Here is an 18,198-nt window from a genome sequence, read left to right on the forward strand (position 1 = left end):
TCTTTTGGTACCGCACGGCAAGCAGTATCGGATCGACAGTCTAGGACCAAAAGTCTCCTCGACAGCTTCTACCCACAAGCCACAAAGCTGCTGAACAATTAACCAAATGGCCACCTGGACTATTTACATTGACCCCCCCCCCCCCCCCCCCCCTTGTTTTTACACTGCTGCTACTCGCTGTTTATTATCTATGCATAGTCACTTTACAAATGACCTCGACTAACCTGTACCCCTACACATTGACTCGGTACCAATATAGCCTCGTTATTGTTGTTATTTTCTTGTGTTACTTTTTTATTTTTATTTTGTTTAGTTTTTTCACTTTAGTTTATTTAGTAAATATTTTCTTCAATCTATTTCTTGAACTGCATTGTTAGTTAAGGGCTAAGGGCTTGTAAGTAAGCATTTCACGGTTAAGGTCTACTACACCTGTTGAATTTTGTGACAAATACAATTTTATTTGATCTATCAAATACGTAGGCAATAGATTATAGCCCTACAGATCATTTGAAAGCAGAAAAACTTTTTCAACTGAAAGTTTTATTGATAAACGTGTTAATAACATTAAAAAAGAGATTAAAAAAAAAAAATTTCAGATGACAGAATTCAGTTTCCCGACCATCGGCCTGTTATGCGAGACCCAATCAATTCCCTTGAAGACATAGCCCTCTAGTGGCTTAAGAGGCTAAACGCAACGCTGGTTCCTTGAGCATTAGGTTCTACTTAATAAAGTTTTCAGATAAAACTCGGTAAAAAAAAACGTTACTAACATTTTCACAAATGTCTGATGGCACTTTTTATAATTTATACACATTGTAAGATGTGCACGCATTGCGTATCAATTCACTAACAAAAAGTCAACAATATTGATTAAATTCCATCTCATGACATTTTCCCATGATCTAGTACTTATTTCTGTGTAGAGTTCAAGGGACATTCCAAAATAGGAACGTCATATTCTAATTGTAGATATACTCGTAATTTCTTTACAAAGTATCATTTGATGACAACATTATGACTGCCCTTGGCTTAATGTGTCCTCCTTGGTTTCTAATAATAAGGTACTAATCTTACAGACTGGCTTTAAAGGAGCAAGACAGTGAAAAGGTGAGGAATTGTGGTCACATATAGAAGATAAATTACATTATATTACTACTTAAGTAAATACCAGTGTTTTCCCCATTGTAATGTTAAAATAAACCATTGGAATTGGAGCAAGATACGCTAGACAAGGTGGGATCTTTTTTGTTTTTGTTTTGTTAATTATGCGAATAATGTCGGTGGAAACAGTTTTATCCGCCAATATTGATATAATAACCATCGAAGTAAACTTGGGAGTCACGCCATAACATGTGAGGTCCACTACCACTCGTCGAGAAAGCATGCAGTTTATTAGGCTACAGATTAAATAAATTATGATGAAGTTCACAGGGTGGTGACAGTCTTATTCAGGTGACATGATAATCGATGCTTGCCTGCAGTTTGACAAATGAAAATGATCTTGCTCTTTTGTCCACAATAATAATCTTATCATGCAGTCTATATGTAACCGGTGTGAAATGGCTAGCTAGTTAGCTGGGTGCGCGCTAATAGAGTTTCAATCGGTGACGTCACTCGCTCTGAGCTCTTGAAGAAGGTAATGGTGCTTCGTGCCAGCTGGCTGACGATACTACACTTTCTCTGAAAGATGCTAACCAAATTCCCATATCGATCAATGTGATACAATCCTTTTCCAAAGCGTCTGGTCTATATCTTAACATTAATAAATGTGAACTCATGGCTGTCAAAGATTGTGTGACACCTTCATATTATGGTATTCCAGTAAAGAAGAACTTACATATTTAGACATAACCATTACAAAGGATCAGAAGTCTAGAGGCTTATTCAATTTGAACCCTCTTATTTTTAAAAACAGAAGAAGCTAAATCAATGGCTACAGAGGGACTTATCTTTAAAAGGAAGAGTCCTAATAACCAAGGCTGAAGGCATCTCTAGACTAACATATGGCGCTCTATCTTTATATCTTGACGGTAAAATAAGCAAGGAGATAGACCAGATGCTTTTCAACTTTCTGTGGAGAAACCGTACCCATTACATTAGTAAAACTGTTGTAATAAACACTTATGAGAATGGTGGGCTGAATTTTCTGGACTTTACTACCTTAAATAATACTTTTAAGATCAATTGGATAAAACAATTCCTAAGAAGACCCACTTCAATGTGGAATTTTATTCCTCATCATGTCTTCTCTACTTTTGGTGGCCTTAACTTCATGTTGGTTTGCAATTATAATATTGACAGAGTTCCAGTGAAACTTTCTGCTTTTCATTGGCAGGTTTTCTTGTCATGATCCTTAATTTATAAGCATAATTTTTATCCACACAGATATTATATATGGAATAATCGGGATATATTATATAAAAATACCTCTTTGTTTCAGGAACGTGTCAAGACCTGACCCTCAGAGCCTACCTTCCGTTGACCCTGTTGACTCATCAGTAGGAAAGATTTGTTTCTCTTTTGGTCCATTCAACAACAGAGCGATGTCATACCTTATGTCATGCCTTATTGGAATGGATTTATTGATAATATCTGTTGGGGAAAAGTTTGGATGTTGCCACACACATACCTACTTGTTAACAAAATTAAGGAAGTGTCCTTTAAAATTATTCATAAATATTATCCTGCCAACCACGATATGAAGTTTAAGGAAAACATCAACTCAAATTGCTCCTTTTGTAATGACCACCCAGAAACAGTGTTGCATCTTTTTTGGCATTGTATTCATGTAAGAAAACTGTGGCAAGACAGAAAATCCAGCATGGATGGAATGTAATAATTGACTAATATTTGCCATATTATAATCATTCTCATGTGCCAATGTATCACCAAGGTCCGTGCCATGGTGAGACTTGCACTCCTGTAGATCTGAAATAATTGGATGGTGAAACTAGCTAGCCAACTAGAAAGCAAGGCAAAGCAATTCAGCCATTATTGAAAGTCAGGACAATCCTTGTCTTGCAAAGATACATTTTTATAGTATATTTTTTCAAGCACTGGGCCTAGGCATTTAGGATAAAATGTGAAGTTAAGTTTTATAGTTACGTAATGACACGTACAGTGCATACTTCAAAATTATTTGGCAATTATCATTTATTCAGTTTCCAGCATTGGTCACAATTTTAAAAAGTTAGACAAAAAAAAAATGTCACCATTTTGTAAATCTATAGAAAATGTTTCATATACAATTCTCCTGCCATTTCCACTACACATTTTTTTATGCAACAAATTTTTTTATGCAACAACTAACAGTGTGTGTTGTAGAACATGTGAGCCCAGGAGCTGCAGTCACTCCTTCTTGAGGAAACCTGCACAAACCAGTTCATATATGACATGCGCAAATCCTGCAATGAAATAAGAGGTTATTAATAATTAAATAGTCTTATTTCAAAAGGTACTGAGCAACTTAAAGTGGTAATGTACAAACATAATTGTGCCTGGATTTTTTGAGGCTACTGGAGTAGCCTATTCCATTCTCATCTATCAAATACATATGCTATAATCTATAGCCTAACAGATCATTTTTAAAAACAACTTTTTCAAATGAACGTTATTGATTATTGACGTGTTATTGAAATGAAAACAGAGAACTTTTTCAAACGAGAGAATTCAGTTGCCCGACCATCGGTCTATCATAATGTAAAACCCAATAATTTCCCTTGAAGACATTGCCCTCTAGCGGCTCAAAAGGCAAAATGCACATGCGAAAACCCTGCAGCGATGCTTTCTGGTGCATTGCTTCAGAAAAAGCTCTGTAATTAAAAAATAAATAAACATTTCATGAACGTCTGAAACAAAAAAATTGAAACTTTTTATCTGCTATACAACACTAAGATGCATAGCGTATCAAACCCCCAACAAAAAAAGTAAACAATAGAGCAAATTGCATCTCATGACATTTTCCCATGATCTAGTCCCGATTTCTGTAGGCTAGAGCTCAAGGACATTCCAAAATAGGAACGTCATTCTAATCGTAGATATACTAATTTATTTACAAAGTATCATTTGATGACAATATTAACACTGCCCTTGGCCTAATGTGCCCTTGGGTTGGAACTATAAGGTACTAATCTTACAGACAAGTTTTAAAAACGGAGCCACACTGCAAAAGTGGGGAACACTTGGGTCACATGTATAAGATAAAATCAATTACTACTTAAACAAATACCAAATACCAAAGTGTTTTTCCATTGCAATGTTAAAATAAACCATTGAAGTTGGACCTTAAATGGTACACTTGTGTTTATAATAAGATCTGTACGAACAGTGCATTCGGAAAGTATTCAGACCCTTTTGACTTTTTCCACATTTTATTACCTTACAGCCTTATTTTAAAATTTATTAAATCGATTTTTTTCTACAAAATGTTTTTTTTAAAGTGAAGGAGTCTGAATACTTTCAAAATGCACCATACCTGCTGCCTATTAACAATGCTGTTCATGTCTGGTTTACTACTAATGAGATTGTCATTATGGGAATTATTACCAGTGCTGTAAATGGAAATTAATATTTCCTTCAGAAGTTTCCTGAATGGATATACAGTGCATTTGGAAAGTATTCAGACCCCTTGACTTTTTCCACATTTTGTTACGTTAGAGCCTTATTCTAAAATTGATTCAATATTTTTTTCCTCAATTTAAAAACAATACCGCATAATGAAAAAGCGACAACAGGTTTAGAGATCTTTGCAAATGTATTAAAAATAAAAAACTGATATACCTTATATACTAAGTATTCAGACCCTTTGCTATGAGACTCGAAATTGAGCTCAGGTGCATTGATCACCCTTGAAATGTTTCCACAAGTTGGAGTCCACCTGTGGTAAATTCAATTGATTGGACATGATTTGGATTGGCACACGCCTGTCTATATAAGGTCCCACAGTTGACAGCGTAAATAAGGTATTTCAGTTTTTAATACATTTGCAAACATCTCTAAACCTGTCAGAGAAAAAAAACAAGCCATGAGGTCGAAGGTATTGTCCGTAGAGCTCAGAGACAGGATTGCGTGGAGGCACAGATCTGTGGAAGGGTAGCAAAACATTTCTGCAGCATTGAAGGTCCCCAAGAACACAGTGGCCTCCATCATTCTTAAATGGAAGAAGTTTGGAACCGCCAAGACTCTTCCTATAGTTGGCCGCCCTGCCAAACTGAGCAATCGGGGGAGAAGGGCCTTGGCCAGGGGTGACCAAGAACCCGACGGTCACTCTGACAGAGCTCAAGAGTTTCTCTGTGGAGATGGGAGAACCTTCCAGAAGGACAACCATCTCTGCAGCACTCCAGCAATCAGGCCTTTATGGTAGAGTGGCCAGACAGAAGCCACTCCTCAGTAAAAGACACAACAGCCCTCTTGGAGTTTGGCAAAAGACACCTAAAGGACTCTCAGACCATGAGAAACAAAAGACACCTAAAGGACTCTGACCATGAGAAACAAGATTCTCTGGTCTGATGAAGCCAAGACTGAACTCTTTGGCCTGAATGCCAAGCGTCACGTCTGGAGGAAACCTGCCACCATCTCTACAGTGAAGCGTGGGGTTTTTTTAGCGGCAGGGACTGGGAGACTAGTCAGGATCAAGGGAAAGATGAACAGAGCAAAGTAGAGAGATCCTTAATGAAAACCTGCTCCAGAGCGCTCAGGACCTCATACTGGGGCGAAGGTTCACCTTCCATCAGGACAACGACCCTAAGCACAAAGCCAAGAGAACGCAGGAGTGGCTTCGGGACAAGTCTCTGAATGTCCTTGAGTGGCCCAGCCAGAGCCTGGACTTGAACCCGATCAAACATCTCCGGAGAGACCTGAAAATAGCTTTGCAGCGACGCTCCCCATCCAACCTATCAGAGCTTAAGAGGATCTGGAGAGAATGGGAGAAACTCCCCAAATACAGGTGTGCCAAGCTTGTAGCGTAATACCCAAGAAGACTCTAGGCTGTAATCGCGGCCAAAGGTGCTTCAACAAAGTACTGAGTAAAGGGTCTGAATACTTATGTATAATGTGACATTCCCATTTCATTTTTTAAAAATAAATTAGCAAACATTTCTAAAAAACTGTTTTTGCTTTGTCATTATGTAGTAGTAGTGTGTAGATTGATGAGGGGGGGGAAATAATTTAATCCATTTTAGAATAAGGCTGTAACGTAACAAAATGTGGGTCTGAATACTTTCCCAATGTACTGTAGCCTAGCGGTTAAGAGCGTTGGGCCAGAAATTGAAAGGTAGCTGGTTTGAATCCCTGTGCCCATTGGGTGAATCATCTGTTGATGTGCCCTTGAGCAAGGCAGTTACCCCTAATTGCTCCTGTATGTCACGCTGGATAAGAGCTTCTGCTAAATGACCAAAATGTTAATGCCTTATTGGACAAAAAAAAAAAAAAAAAAACACACCAGGAAATCAGCTAATAATGTTCCGGCCCCCTAACCACTCGCTCAATAAGAATATTTTTTTTTTTAAATAACTTGACCTTGGCTGAATCTAGTTGATGAGCCCTGGTATATACACTGGTTGTATCAACATTGTTCTACGTCATTTCAATACGTAAAACAATTAACATTGTTTATTCAGTTTAGTTTAAAGGATACACCATAACGAATGTCATCCACACAGCAGGTGGCCATCCTATCACCTCTGACCACAAAACACCTGCCGTCATTTTCTGTTCGTTTTCAGACGATTCTACATGTTGAATCACCACCGTTCGTCGCCACACAACAGGTGATCTACTTCACACAGCCAACGTTCGTTATGGTTTGTCCTGTACTTAAATATACATTTAAACACATACAAAAAGGACGAATGACACTTCATTATGAGGCATATTTAATCATCCTAAGTTACAATAAATAAATAAATATTGATCCCATGAAACAGAAACCATTATGACAGGACAAATCAACCCCCTGAGGACATGGAGACAATGTTTTACAACTAACAGGGTGTATTGTAGAACATGTGAGCCCAGGAGCTGCAGTCACTCCTTCTTCTTGGGGAAAGATGCACAAACCAGCTCATATATGACATATGCAGATCCTGCAATGAAATGTAAGACGTTATTACTATTTAAATAAAGTGTATTACAAAAAGGTACTGAGCAATATAATGTGGTAATGTACAACCAGACTAAACCAAGATCTTATGTCTACATGGATTAGTTTGCCATGGAGTCCATCTGTACTCACCCAGAATAGTGAGTGCCATTGTTGTTCTGTATAGGATAGCATCGCTGACACCCCCTTTCAAATGAATTGGAATCTCATTGTCCTCCTGGTGAAGAAAAATATACCGTATTAAATTCATGTAATGCATCCTGCATCCTTTAAGCTCACCAAAGCTGTGGTGTTCTCTTTTGGCGCATTTCCAATGAGGATTCACCCCAGTGTTATAACCGAAAGGCTCAGACAATGTTTCCATCTACACAGGCCGGCACCCTATGTCTCACTGAACCATGACTCCGGCGGACCTGCTCTGACTTGGAGCTAAGTTAAGGCCCTAGGTACTTTTCAGCTTGCATTTACATAGCAATGCCTAACTGTGAACTTTAACATCATCTCACAAAGCAGAGGTTGTTGATTCTGCTCATCACAAGTTTTTAGTGTCACACTCCTGATATAAACACAATAATACTAGAGCCTACATTAACATAAAACACTGGCGGCCCACTAGTGTGGGTGTAAGTCTCAAGGGAAAAGCATCATTTGAGTGGACATTGACTTACTTGAATTTATCTTTTCATCTCCTAGTAGAGCAAAGGGATTCAACAGTGCATCTCCAGAGAACTCTATCTGGGTGGTTGAGTGGTCATTAATGCCCACAAATTGACCATTCTAACCACAGAATGCAACAAGTACATTCCAGCAATCCAGCCATTACACTTTTAATTATTTACAGCAAGATATGCACCAAGTTCTAGAAAGCATTTAAAAGCAACACAGTTTGCACAATCACTTATTGAAAAGCAGCCAATGATGAGGCAGTGGCATCACTCTCCCCTGATCAGTTGCCAGTGGTAATTAGAGTCAGACATGGGTTTCTCATCCATCTCACAACATTGACACCGTCCCAAATGGCACCCTTTTCCCTATTTAAGGCACTACTTTAGACGAGGGCCCATAGGTCTCTGGTCAAAAGTAGTGCACTATGTATGGAATAGGGTGCCATTAGGGACACAATATTTGACTGTTTTCAGTTTACACCCAGCATGCAAAGCATTAACTCCAACCCAATGAGCTTCTGTCAATCAGATATACTTATCCATCAACTATATGTAACTCAGGCTTCATTGGAGGGGAACTACAAGTGGACAGGTGGACATGTCACCAGTCATCAAAACATAAATATCACTTTGTCAACAATAATTTCAAGCTACATTTTCCATGACATTAAACTAAAAATCAAAGAGTAGATTTGAATGTCATATTTTAAGGACATTGCCTATTAAAGCCGTCAGCCATATAAATCCTGTCAATTACCTGGAAATGCTTCTGCTTCTGTGTGACCTTGTTCTCCAACTGCCTGCGGGAGCTGCTGCTCAGCGTCCGCCGCGACACATGCTGGAGCGCCTGTCAAATTACGAAAAAGAAGCATCAATTTCAAGCCCATCGGCACTGTAGTTTTACAGATATATTTTAAGATCAGCGCTGGCTTGGAATAGGCCGCTATCTACCTGTGTATTTAACCAAGCTAATTTGCCATAAACACAAGTAAATTTTAAAAAAGTTTAGTAGATAACGTTAGCAAGCTTGCTACCTGTAAGTTAAATGGCTAGCTAGTAGTTGCCACTACCTGTCATCCCATGACCGCTAAAGGCTAATTACGCTACTCGTCTTCTAGGATGCATAAAAGAGTCAAACCGATTCCGTTGAATACAGATATTAACAACTGCAATCAAAACATGACTAAATCGATATCTTACTTGAATGTGTCGGTACATCTTTTCCCCACGTCAGTCGTCGTACAAGGACACAGTAACACCACGTTTCCGCTAGTTTCTTTGGAGGATTTACTGACGCGTCAGGAAAGGGGGCATACTGCCACATACTGGGCAGGAGTGTGAACTTGGAGAATAACCAAGCCAACACCAGCTACTGTATCTGGGCTATAAAAGTACTGCCAAAAGTGGCTCAAGATTCAAACATTATATTAAGTATACATTCACTTTTTCAATTTTGAAACATTTCCCCAACCATTTTCAAATAAAATTCTGGTTAACAACATGAGTTGTCCAGACATTATTTTATTTGTCAAGCAACAGGCGTATAATCTCTTGGTAACAGTGGTAACTCGTGCAAAACATATTTCACCAATTTGCAACAATCTTAGTAAGAAAATAAATAAGGATGTTTTTCAATAGAATAAAATGAATGTTAGACTGGTCCAAGGTATGTCTGTGTTCTTGCCTACTTATTTGCCATGCTAAACATGTTTTACATAATGAATTTGCAAGAATGCAGAAACAGACTGGCACCCAGGCTACATGGAGCTTTGGTCCCTGAAAACCTTGAAATTGACTATTTTCATTTGCGTTATGTTACTTAAACTTGACTCTGCATATTTTAGGCAGCTGAACAAAATTACTATTTATACACTGAGAAAATAAGTTCTAACGTACATTGAAAACATTGCAAGCGTTCCATACCGCTTGACCTGAAAATCTGTGCACAACCTTGTGCAATCTATAGAGACCTATCTGTAGTGTAAACAGACCAGAAATATGTTCCTCAAACTACTGTATGTAACAAGAACATACTTGTATGAATAAACAGCCTTGACTCAAAGCAATTCAACATTTAGCCTAACGGACTGTTCCAATTCGCTTGACCATATTCAAACATTATTTTAAATAATTTATTCATATAGAAGTAAACTAATAAACATCTATGACTGACACACACATATTTCTGCATTAAAACGGTACTATCTGCACATTGATGTAGCGTCATTACATTTCAACTTACTGTCAATACAACATCTTGACAGAAAAACCTAAGTTAACTGCATAGCTTTCTGACCATGAAAAATAAATACGAGTGAACTCTCCCCTGACGTCTTTGCTCTTCCAATACTTGCACAGCACTTTTGACAAGCAGGCCATTCTTACACACAGTACACAAGCCAGACACAAGAGACCACCAGTGCTTGTAATTAGCCACTGGTTACACCCATGCCTCTGCTAGCCAGCATGCAACATACATACAAGATGTCTTTAGTTAGGGATGTCAGCGGTGTTGTTGCGACTGCCATATTTGTGGTGGATGATGAGGAGGACCACTCCCAGGAAGAAGCAGACGGAGCCCACAGTGATGTAAGCGATGCCCAGGAAAGGGTTCTTGCCCCCCATCCAGGAGATGGTGCTCAGGATCACACGCTTCCGGCCCTCAAAGCTACGAACAGGATAGTCTAGGATCAACTCATTAAGGAAGACTCAACAAATGCTCAACTTCAGACCCATTTAACTTACAAAATAACTCTAGCAAGAAGGATCTTAAAAGGGAGTGGCTCCTGATCCGTGATTGGATCTTTTATTTCTGAGGCTCAGACAGAAAAGATACAGTCATGATCAGGAGAGTCACTGCCATCTTAAAGACATATCATACAATAACAATGTGGACTGGTATTAAATAATTTGTAGTCTATATTAGTGGAAACAACAAAGAAAGACAGTATTCATCATCACCCAGCTGGTGAAACCTATTGTTATTAGCAAGTGAAGGAATGGCCCCCTACTGAACACAGCCCAACATTGACCTGGTCTGTCTGACCTATTATGACAATGACTGATTTGAACATTCCTATTACATCAGAACACAAGCTATCATTCCACAAACCCAAACTTCCAGTACAGCTGTATCATTTGAACAGCTGTCAGTGAAAGGATACTGTAGGTGACTTCCAGGGTGTAGTTGCCACGGGGAAGTGTCGGCGTCATGTTGTTCTTCTTTTGGATAATACGGTACAGCTTACGGAAAGTGGGGAGGGCAGCTGTACGCATCCACACAATGAAGTCCTCATTGATGAAGCCGTTATTCTCAGCGTCTGTGTCTAGTTCATAGACAGGCTTGCGCCAGTTGATCGGCTTCGTTGTACCTGGGTGAGGAAATGATAGTGAGATTCCTAGTAAAAAAAATTAGACTCTTTATCATCTTCAATAGTAACAATTCTGCTGAGTGCTTGCTCACCTTGAAAAGCACTTGTGAGGTTGGGGTTGCCTCCTGGATTCCTGAACTTCACATGCTTATCTGTCCACCAAGCGATCCCCTTCTTCATCAGAGGAATTTGGATTCTTGTGCCATTAGGGTCAATGTAATACAGATCCAAAGTGTCTGAGGAAAAGATCATGAATAAACAGAGCTGCTCCTATTGCAATTCTAGTAATGCTGGTCTAAAAAAAGTCTTAACGGTCTTACCATTAAACATGCTGTTGGCGATTGCACCACAGGGAGCAATTGGCATTTTTTCATTGCGAGCATAGGGCTCACACTCTTTACTGGGGTTCTGTGGACATTGCAAGCAGACATGTAACGTTAGATCATTGCACAGAACATCTTGCCAATTTGATGGAAATGTCAGATAACTAAAGATGTAAAATTGTTGATGATCAGTCAAAAGTCATTGCAGAGATTCAGGAAAGCAGTGTGAAAACAGGTACCCTGTTTTAAAGGCATAATATGTACCATTAGAGAGGTGGTGTCACCATTCAGTTGACTGTCATCCCTGGACTTGACATAGCGCCGGTGATTTTGGTAGAAGTTGGACAGGCCATAATACATGAATACGTTGCTCTGTTGAGACAAAATTATATTCAATGTTCATGATGATCACATTTCAAATTCAGAAACATACATGGGGGTACTTAGCCTTTCAACAGGGGGTACTTGAGAAGACTGATGAGACCCTAGGCCCACTGGTAAAACGCACAAGGGGGTAATTCAAGGGTACTCCAGGCAGAGCAAAATTCAGTTGGTAGGAATAGTAGCCGGAAAAGGTTGGTAACCACTGACATAGTGTATAGGTTTCTATTTGGGATGCAGACATCATGCTTCATACTTACTTCAAAGGGCTGTTCCAGAGAGAAGGGCAGTGCACAGGTGCATGGTCTTGTGCTGTTCCAACTAAAGCTCTGGGAGCAGTTGAAGCATGGGCTGGACATGTCAGTCCCAGTATAATCAATCTGTAATGACATGTGTACATCAAAACAGCATTTCCAAATGGCTGGAAATCTGCTGCCTAACATTATTTCAAATGAATTGATTTGTTTTATTTAACCTTTAACAGGCAAGTCAGTTACGAACAAATTCTTATTTACAATGACGGCCTACTAAACCACAAATGGTGCACCTGTGACCTGATATCAAATACAGTACATTAACAAGATTCCGAGCCTACAGTTACGCTTGTTTACACTGAGATGCACTGGGGTCTGAACACAATCATGGTTAGATTAAGACACCGCGGCCAATCAGCTACTTTGTTATTCAACGTGACATGCCAATTCAAGATGGCTGATATGGCTACTGCTAGCTAGCATGAAGACAAAAGGGTCAGTTTTCTGGCATCGATCTTCTCGATGTATCAGTTTGGATATAGGTACAATTTGGAATACAGTGGCACATCCCATCCCTGCATTGAGGTACATTGTGTCTTAATCTAACCATGACTGTGTTCTGACGCAAGTACAGCTAAGAGAGAACAAGCGTAAAGCGGTAGGGTCGGAATCTGGTGGCTAAAAATACATAAGCCATGGTGTAATTAAGCAATAAGGCACGAGGGGGTGTGGTATTTGGCAAATATACCATATGCTAAGGGCTGTTCTTACACGCATTGCGGAGTGCCTGGATACAGCCCATAGCCGTGGTATTGTAAGCACAACCCCGAGGTGCCTTATTGCTATTATAAACTGCTTACAATTGTAATTAAATTAGTAAAAATAAATGTCATACCCGTGCTATATGGTCTCATATACCACGGCATACAGCATTCAGTTTCTAATGGCCTTTGTAGAACTTGTTTGTGTTTAGGCTATATTTTGTTGATACAGATCATCATGAGAAACAACACTGGGGGGAGTAAATATACAAGCAAATAGTGATTTTGAGGCACATGGAAGTGTGTAAAAAGTAGCTTTTTTTAGTTTTTTGGTGGCGGGATCAGGCTTCTCCATACACCTGTCCCATCCCCCTCCCTAGTACTAAAGGTGCCCCCTTTCTCTTGGACTTATTAAGTACAGTAGGCAGCTAGCTAAGGATCCCGGATAGTACGGGCCTTACCTCGAACTCCTTGATGTTGTTGGACGTGACGTAGAGGCCGATACCAATGGGGATGAAGATAAGCCCGATAACGAAGAAAGCTGGAAGAACTGTGCCCGCTGTCAGGATGGGTTGCCAAGCAGGTAATCGTTGTTGTTTAAACGCTGTGTTATCGGGCTTTTTATTCTGGATGGTCCCACCACCAGGTGCGGCGACGTGACCGTCTTCCTTCGCGTTGTAGCTCGACGCCATCATGGCTTCACTCAGAACGATTCTGTTCTAAAATAAAACAACCAGTGGCACTGCAGTGGCAGCTATTATAGCGAGACTCCCTGAAGCTAACAATTTAGCCGAGACAAGTATGATAATGCTCTGATAAATAAGGTATAATTGTGGTCGCTTTCTATAGGTTATTTCGCAAGGTAACTCATTTTAATTAAATATAGCTACCCCAGCGTTACGAACAGCCAAGTCAGGAAGTTTTTTTTTTAGTTTTCTTTTGACATACGTGATGACATCATCAACTATGATGAACGTTTCACCAGTGACAAAATCTCATTTTCATTCATAGTATAATTTTAATTCTAATTATTTTCTAATGTAATAAAATATGTTTTTGTTTTGCCCAATAAATTGATGTTGACCTGAATTGACCAAAACCATGGTCTTGATTTGTCTACTTGATTTGTCTATCAAATGATGAATCCTCATATAATGACAAACATCCGTTTGAATATTCAGATTTATTGAGGCAAATAAATAACCAGCTGATATAGCATACATGGGTCATCCTTGGACAACTGTGCCTGATTACCTGGATTGATATCATAAATTACCTTTTTAGGGCATATTATCTAGACTGTGTGTATGCTATAAAATGCACACAATGCTCTGTATGTTGTCCATATAGTTCACCATATAGCCATGGTCAACTGATGGTGTCTGGTAGCATGTTTTCATCTGCTTTATAGTAATGCATAGCCTATTAATCCAATCCTAGTCTCTTAATAATACAAATCATTTGGTGGGTGCTTATATTTGTCCTATTTCACACATGTGCAAGTGTGTATTAATATGCATGTGTGAATTGAAATGGTGTTTTTTGCATATCCCAACTCTCCCTGAGACACCCTCGGAGAGTTGGGTCAAGGCCAGGGTCTGTTTTCACAGACATCGTGCGCCATGAGTCTGGCAAACCGAGACTGATTCTAGAAAGTGATGATCTCATTATATAGGTCAGTCTACCATAGACAATGTTAGGGTAGGTGGTGTTTTTCTTCTTTTTTGATATCTAAAATGATTTAACAAAATTCATATCATGCTTCTAAGAATTTAAATAAAACACAGTGCACTCCTGATCTGAGGTTAACCCTTTGATCATCTTGAAGTGGATTTTCTTTAGGTTATCCTCATACACACAAAATAGTGGGAATAAACATATTACTGTATACATTTGGTGTGACCAGTATTGTTTCTATCCCACATACAGTATATAGTGTACACTGAACAAAAATATAAACTCAACATGCAACAAATTTAAAAGATTTTACTGAGTTACAGTTCATATAAGGAAATCAGTCAGTTGAAATGAATTCATTAGGCCCTATTAATCTATGGATTTCACATGACTGGGAATACAGATATGCATCTGTTGGTCACAGATACCTTTAAAAAACGGTGTGGCCACCATTTGCCTCATACAGCACGACACATCTCCTTCGCATAGAGTTGATCAGAATGTTGATTGTGGTCTGTGGAATGTGGAATGTTGTCCCACTCCTCTTCAATGGCTGTGCGAAGTTGCTGGATATTGGCGGGAACTGGAACACGCTGTCACACCCGTTACTCATGAGAATCCCATTGGTGACATGTCTGGTGAGTATGCAGGCCATGGAAGAACTGGGACATTTTCAGCTTCCAGGAATTGTGTACAGATCCTTGCGACATGGGGTGGCAGACAGCGATGCCATACACGCAGTCTGCCATCTGCCCAGTACAGTTGAAACCGGGATTCATCCGTGAAGAGCACACTTGCCCAGCGTGCCAGTGGCCATCGAAGGTGAGCAATTGCCCACTGAAATCGGTTACGACGCTGAACTGCAGTCAGATCAAGTCCCTGGTGAGGATGACGAGCACGCAGATGAGACGGTTTCTGACAGTTTGTGCAGAAATTCTTTGTTTGAGCAAACCCAATGTTTCATCAGCTGTCCGGGTGGCTGGTCTCAGACGATCCCGCAGGTGAAGAAGCTGGATGTGGAGGTCCTGGGCTGGCGTGGTTACATGTGGTCTGTGGTTGTGACGCCGATTGGACGTACTGCCAAATTCTCTAAAACGACATTGGAGGCGGCTTATAGTAGAGAAATGTAACATTAAATTCTCTAACAACAGCTCTGGTAGACGTTCCTGCAGTCAGCATTCCAATTGCATGCTCCCTCAACTTGAGACATCTGTGGCATTGTGTTGTGTGACAAAACTGCACATTTTAGAGTGGTATTTTATTGTCCCCAGCACCAGGTGCACCTGTGTAATGATCATGCTGTTTAATCAGCTTCTTGATATGCCACACATATCAGGTGTATGGATTATCTTGGCGAAGGAGAGATATTCACTAACAGGGATTAAACACATTCATGCACAACATTTGAGAGAAATATGCTTTTTGTGCATATGGAACATTTCTGGGATCTTTTATTTCAGTTCATGAAACATGGGACCAAAACATTACATGTTGCGTTTATATTTTTGTTCAGTATATTTCCCCAATTGCACATCATCCTGTTAAATTGTTTCTCTAATTTGTTTTTATTCATCCATCTCTACACATAGTTATAATATAGTTTATGCAGCGTTTATAGTATATATCGTGTTTAGCGCCTGTGTACATACTGTCTGCCCTTGACCAGCACAAAAACATCCTGTAGCGTTCTGCATTAGCATCGAATAGCCCCCGTGATATGCAACTTTTTCAGGGAAGTTATGAACAAATATACACAGGCAGTTAGGAAAGCTAAGGCTAGCTTTTTCAAACAGAAATTTGCATCCTGTAGTACAAACTCAAAAAAGTTCTGTGACACTGTAAAGTCCATGGAGAATAAGAGCACCTCCTCCCAGCTGCCCACTGCTCTGAGGCTAGGAAACACTGTTACCGCCGATAAATCCACTATAATTGAGAATTTCAATAAACATTTCTCTACGGCTGGCCATGCTTTCCACCTGGCTACCCCTACCCCGGTCAACTGCCCGGCACCCTCCACAGAAACCCTCCCAAGCCCCCACCATTTCTCCTTCACCCAAATCCAGATAGCTGATGTTCTGAAAGAGCTGTAAAATCTGGACTCCTACAAATCAGCCGGGCTAGACAATCTGGACCCTCTCTTTCTAAAATTATCTGCCGAGATTGTTGCAACCCCTATTACTAGCCTGTTCAACCTCTCTTTCGTATTGTCTGAGATTCCCAAAAATTGGAAAGGTGCCACGGTCATCCCCCTCTTCAAAGTTGGTGACACTCTAGACCCAAACTGCTACAGACCTATATCTATCCTACCCTGTCTTTCTAAGCCAAGTTAACAAACAGATTACCGACCATTTCGAATCCCACCGTACCTTCTCCGCTATGCAATCTGGTTTTAGAGCTGGTCATGGGTGCACCTCAGCCACGCTCAAGGTCCTAAATGATATCATAACCGCCATCGATAAGAGACATTACTGTGCAGCCGTCTTCATCGACCTGGCCAAGGCTTTCGACTCTGTCAATCACCACATTCTTATTGGCAGACTCGACAGCCTTGGTTTCTCAAATGATTGCCTCGCCTGGTTTACCAACTGATAGAGTTCAATGTGTCAAATCGGAGGGCCTGTTGTCCGGACCTCTGGCAGTCTCTATGGGGGTGCCACAGGGTTCAATTCTCGGGCCGACTCTTTTCTCTGCATAGATCAATGATGTCGCTCTTGCTGCTGGTGATTCTCTGATCCACCTCTACGCAGACGACACCATTCTGTATACTTCTGGCCCCTCTTTGGACACTGTTTTAACTAACCTCCAGACGAGCTTCAATGCCATACAACTCTCCTTCCGTGACCTCCAACTGCTCTTAAATGCAAGTAACACTAAATGCATGCTATTCAATCGATCACTGCCCGCACCTGCCCGCCCTTCCAGCATCACTACTCTGGACGGCTCTGACTTAGAATATGTGGACAACTACAAATACCTAGGTGTCTGGTTAGACTGGAAACTCTCCTTCCAGACTCACATTAAGCATATCCAATCCAACATTTAATCTAGAATCGGCTTCCTATATCGCAACAAAGCATCCTTCACTCATGCTGCCAAACATACCCTCATAAACTGACCATCCTACCGATCCTCGACTTCGGCGATGTCATCTATAAAATAGCCTCCAACACTCTACTCAACAAATTGGATGCAGTCTATCACAGTGCCATCCGTTTTGTCACCAAAGCCCCATACACTACCCACCACTGCGACCTGTACGCTCTCGTTGATTGGCCCTCGCTTCATACTCGTCGCCAAACCTGTAGCCAGTGGGTTATCTATAAGTCTCTGCTAGGTAAAGCCCCGCCTTATATCAGCTCACTGGTCACCATAGCAGCACCCACTCGTAGCACGCGCTCCAGCAGGTATATCTCACTGGTCATCCCCAAAGCCAATTCCTCCTTTGGTCACCTTTTCTTCCAGTTCTCTGCTGCCAATGACTGGAACGAACTGCAAAAATCACTGAAGCTGGAGACTCATATCTCCCTCACTAACTTTAAGCACCAGCTGTCAGAGCAGCTCACAGATCACTGCACCTGTACATAGCCAATCTGTAAACAGCCCATCTATCTACCTCATCCCCATACTGTATTTATTTATTTATCTTGCTCCTTTGCACCCCAGTATC

At 40.4% G+C, this 18,198-nt stretch overlaps 2 protein-coding genes across 2 annotated transcripts; both read right to left on the reverse strand.

Annotated features, from left to right (window-relative positions):
* Nucleotides 1-6,859: 6,859 nt before the first annotated feature.
* Nucleotides 6,860-9,132, reverse strand: LOC139556157 (cytochrome c oxidase subunit 7A2, mitochondrial-like). The gene is made up of 4 exons (XM_071369733.1): nucleotides 8,965-9,132; nucleotides 8,522-8,611; nucleotides 7,232-7,316; nucleotides 6,860-7,082 (listed from the first exon to the last, which is right to left on the reverse strand). Exons 1-4 carry the CDS (start codon nucleotides 8,980-8,982, stop codon nucleotides 7,024-7,026), a joined length of 252 nt encoding a protein of 83 aa, XP_071225834.1. The 5' UTR covers nucleotides 8,983-9,132; the 3' UTR covers nucleotides 6,860-7,023.
* Nucleotides 9,133-9,267: 135 nt separating this feature from the next.
* Nucleotides 9,268-13,804, reverse strand: LOC139556156 (cell cycle control protein 50A-like). The gene is made up of 7 exons (XM_071369732.1): nucleotides 13,316-13,804; nucleotides 12,100-12,219; nucleotides 11,723-11,830; nucleotides 11,456-11,543; nucleotides 11,228-11,371; nucleotides 10,929-11,135; nucleotides 9,268-10,448 (listed from the first exon to the last, which is right to left on the reverse strand). The coding sequence occupies exons 1-7, from the start codon at nucleotides 13,547-13,549 to the stop codon at nucleotides 10,255-10,257; spliced, it is 1,095 nt and encodes a 364-aa protein (XP_071225833.1). The 5' UTR covers nucleotides 13,550-13,804; the 3' UTR covers nucleotides 9,268-10,254.
* Nucleotides 13,805-18,198: the final 4,394 nt, after the last annotated feature.

This window comes from Salvelinus alpinus, chromosome 27 (assembly GCF_045679555.1).
Source record: "Salvelinus alpinus chromosome 27, SLU_Salpinus.1, whole genome shotgun sequence".
Classification (NCBI taxonomy): Eukaryota; Metazoa; Chordata; class Actinopteri; order Salmoniformes; family Salmonidae; genus Salvelinus; species Salvelinus alpinus.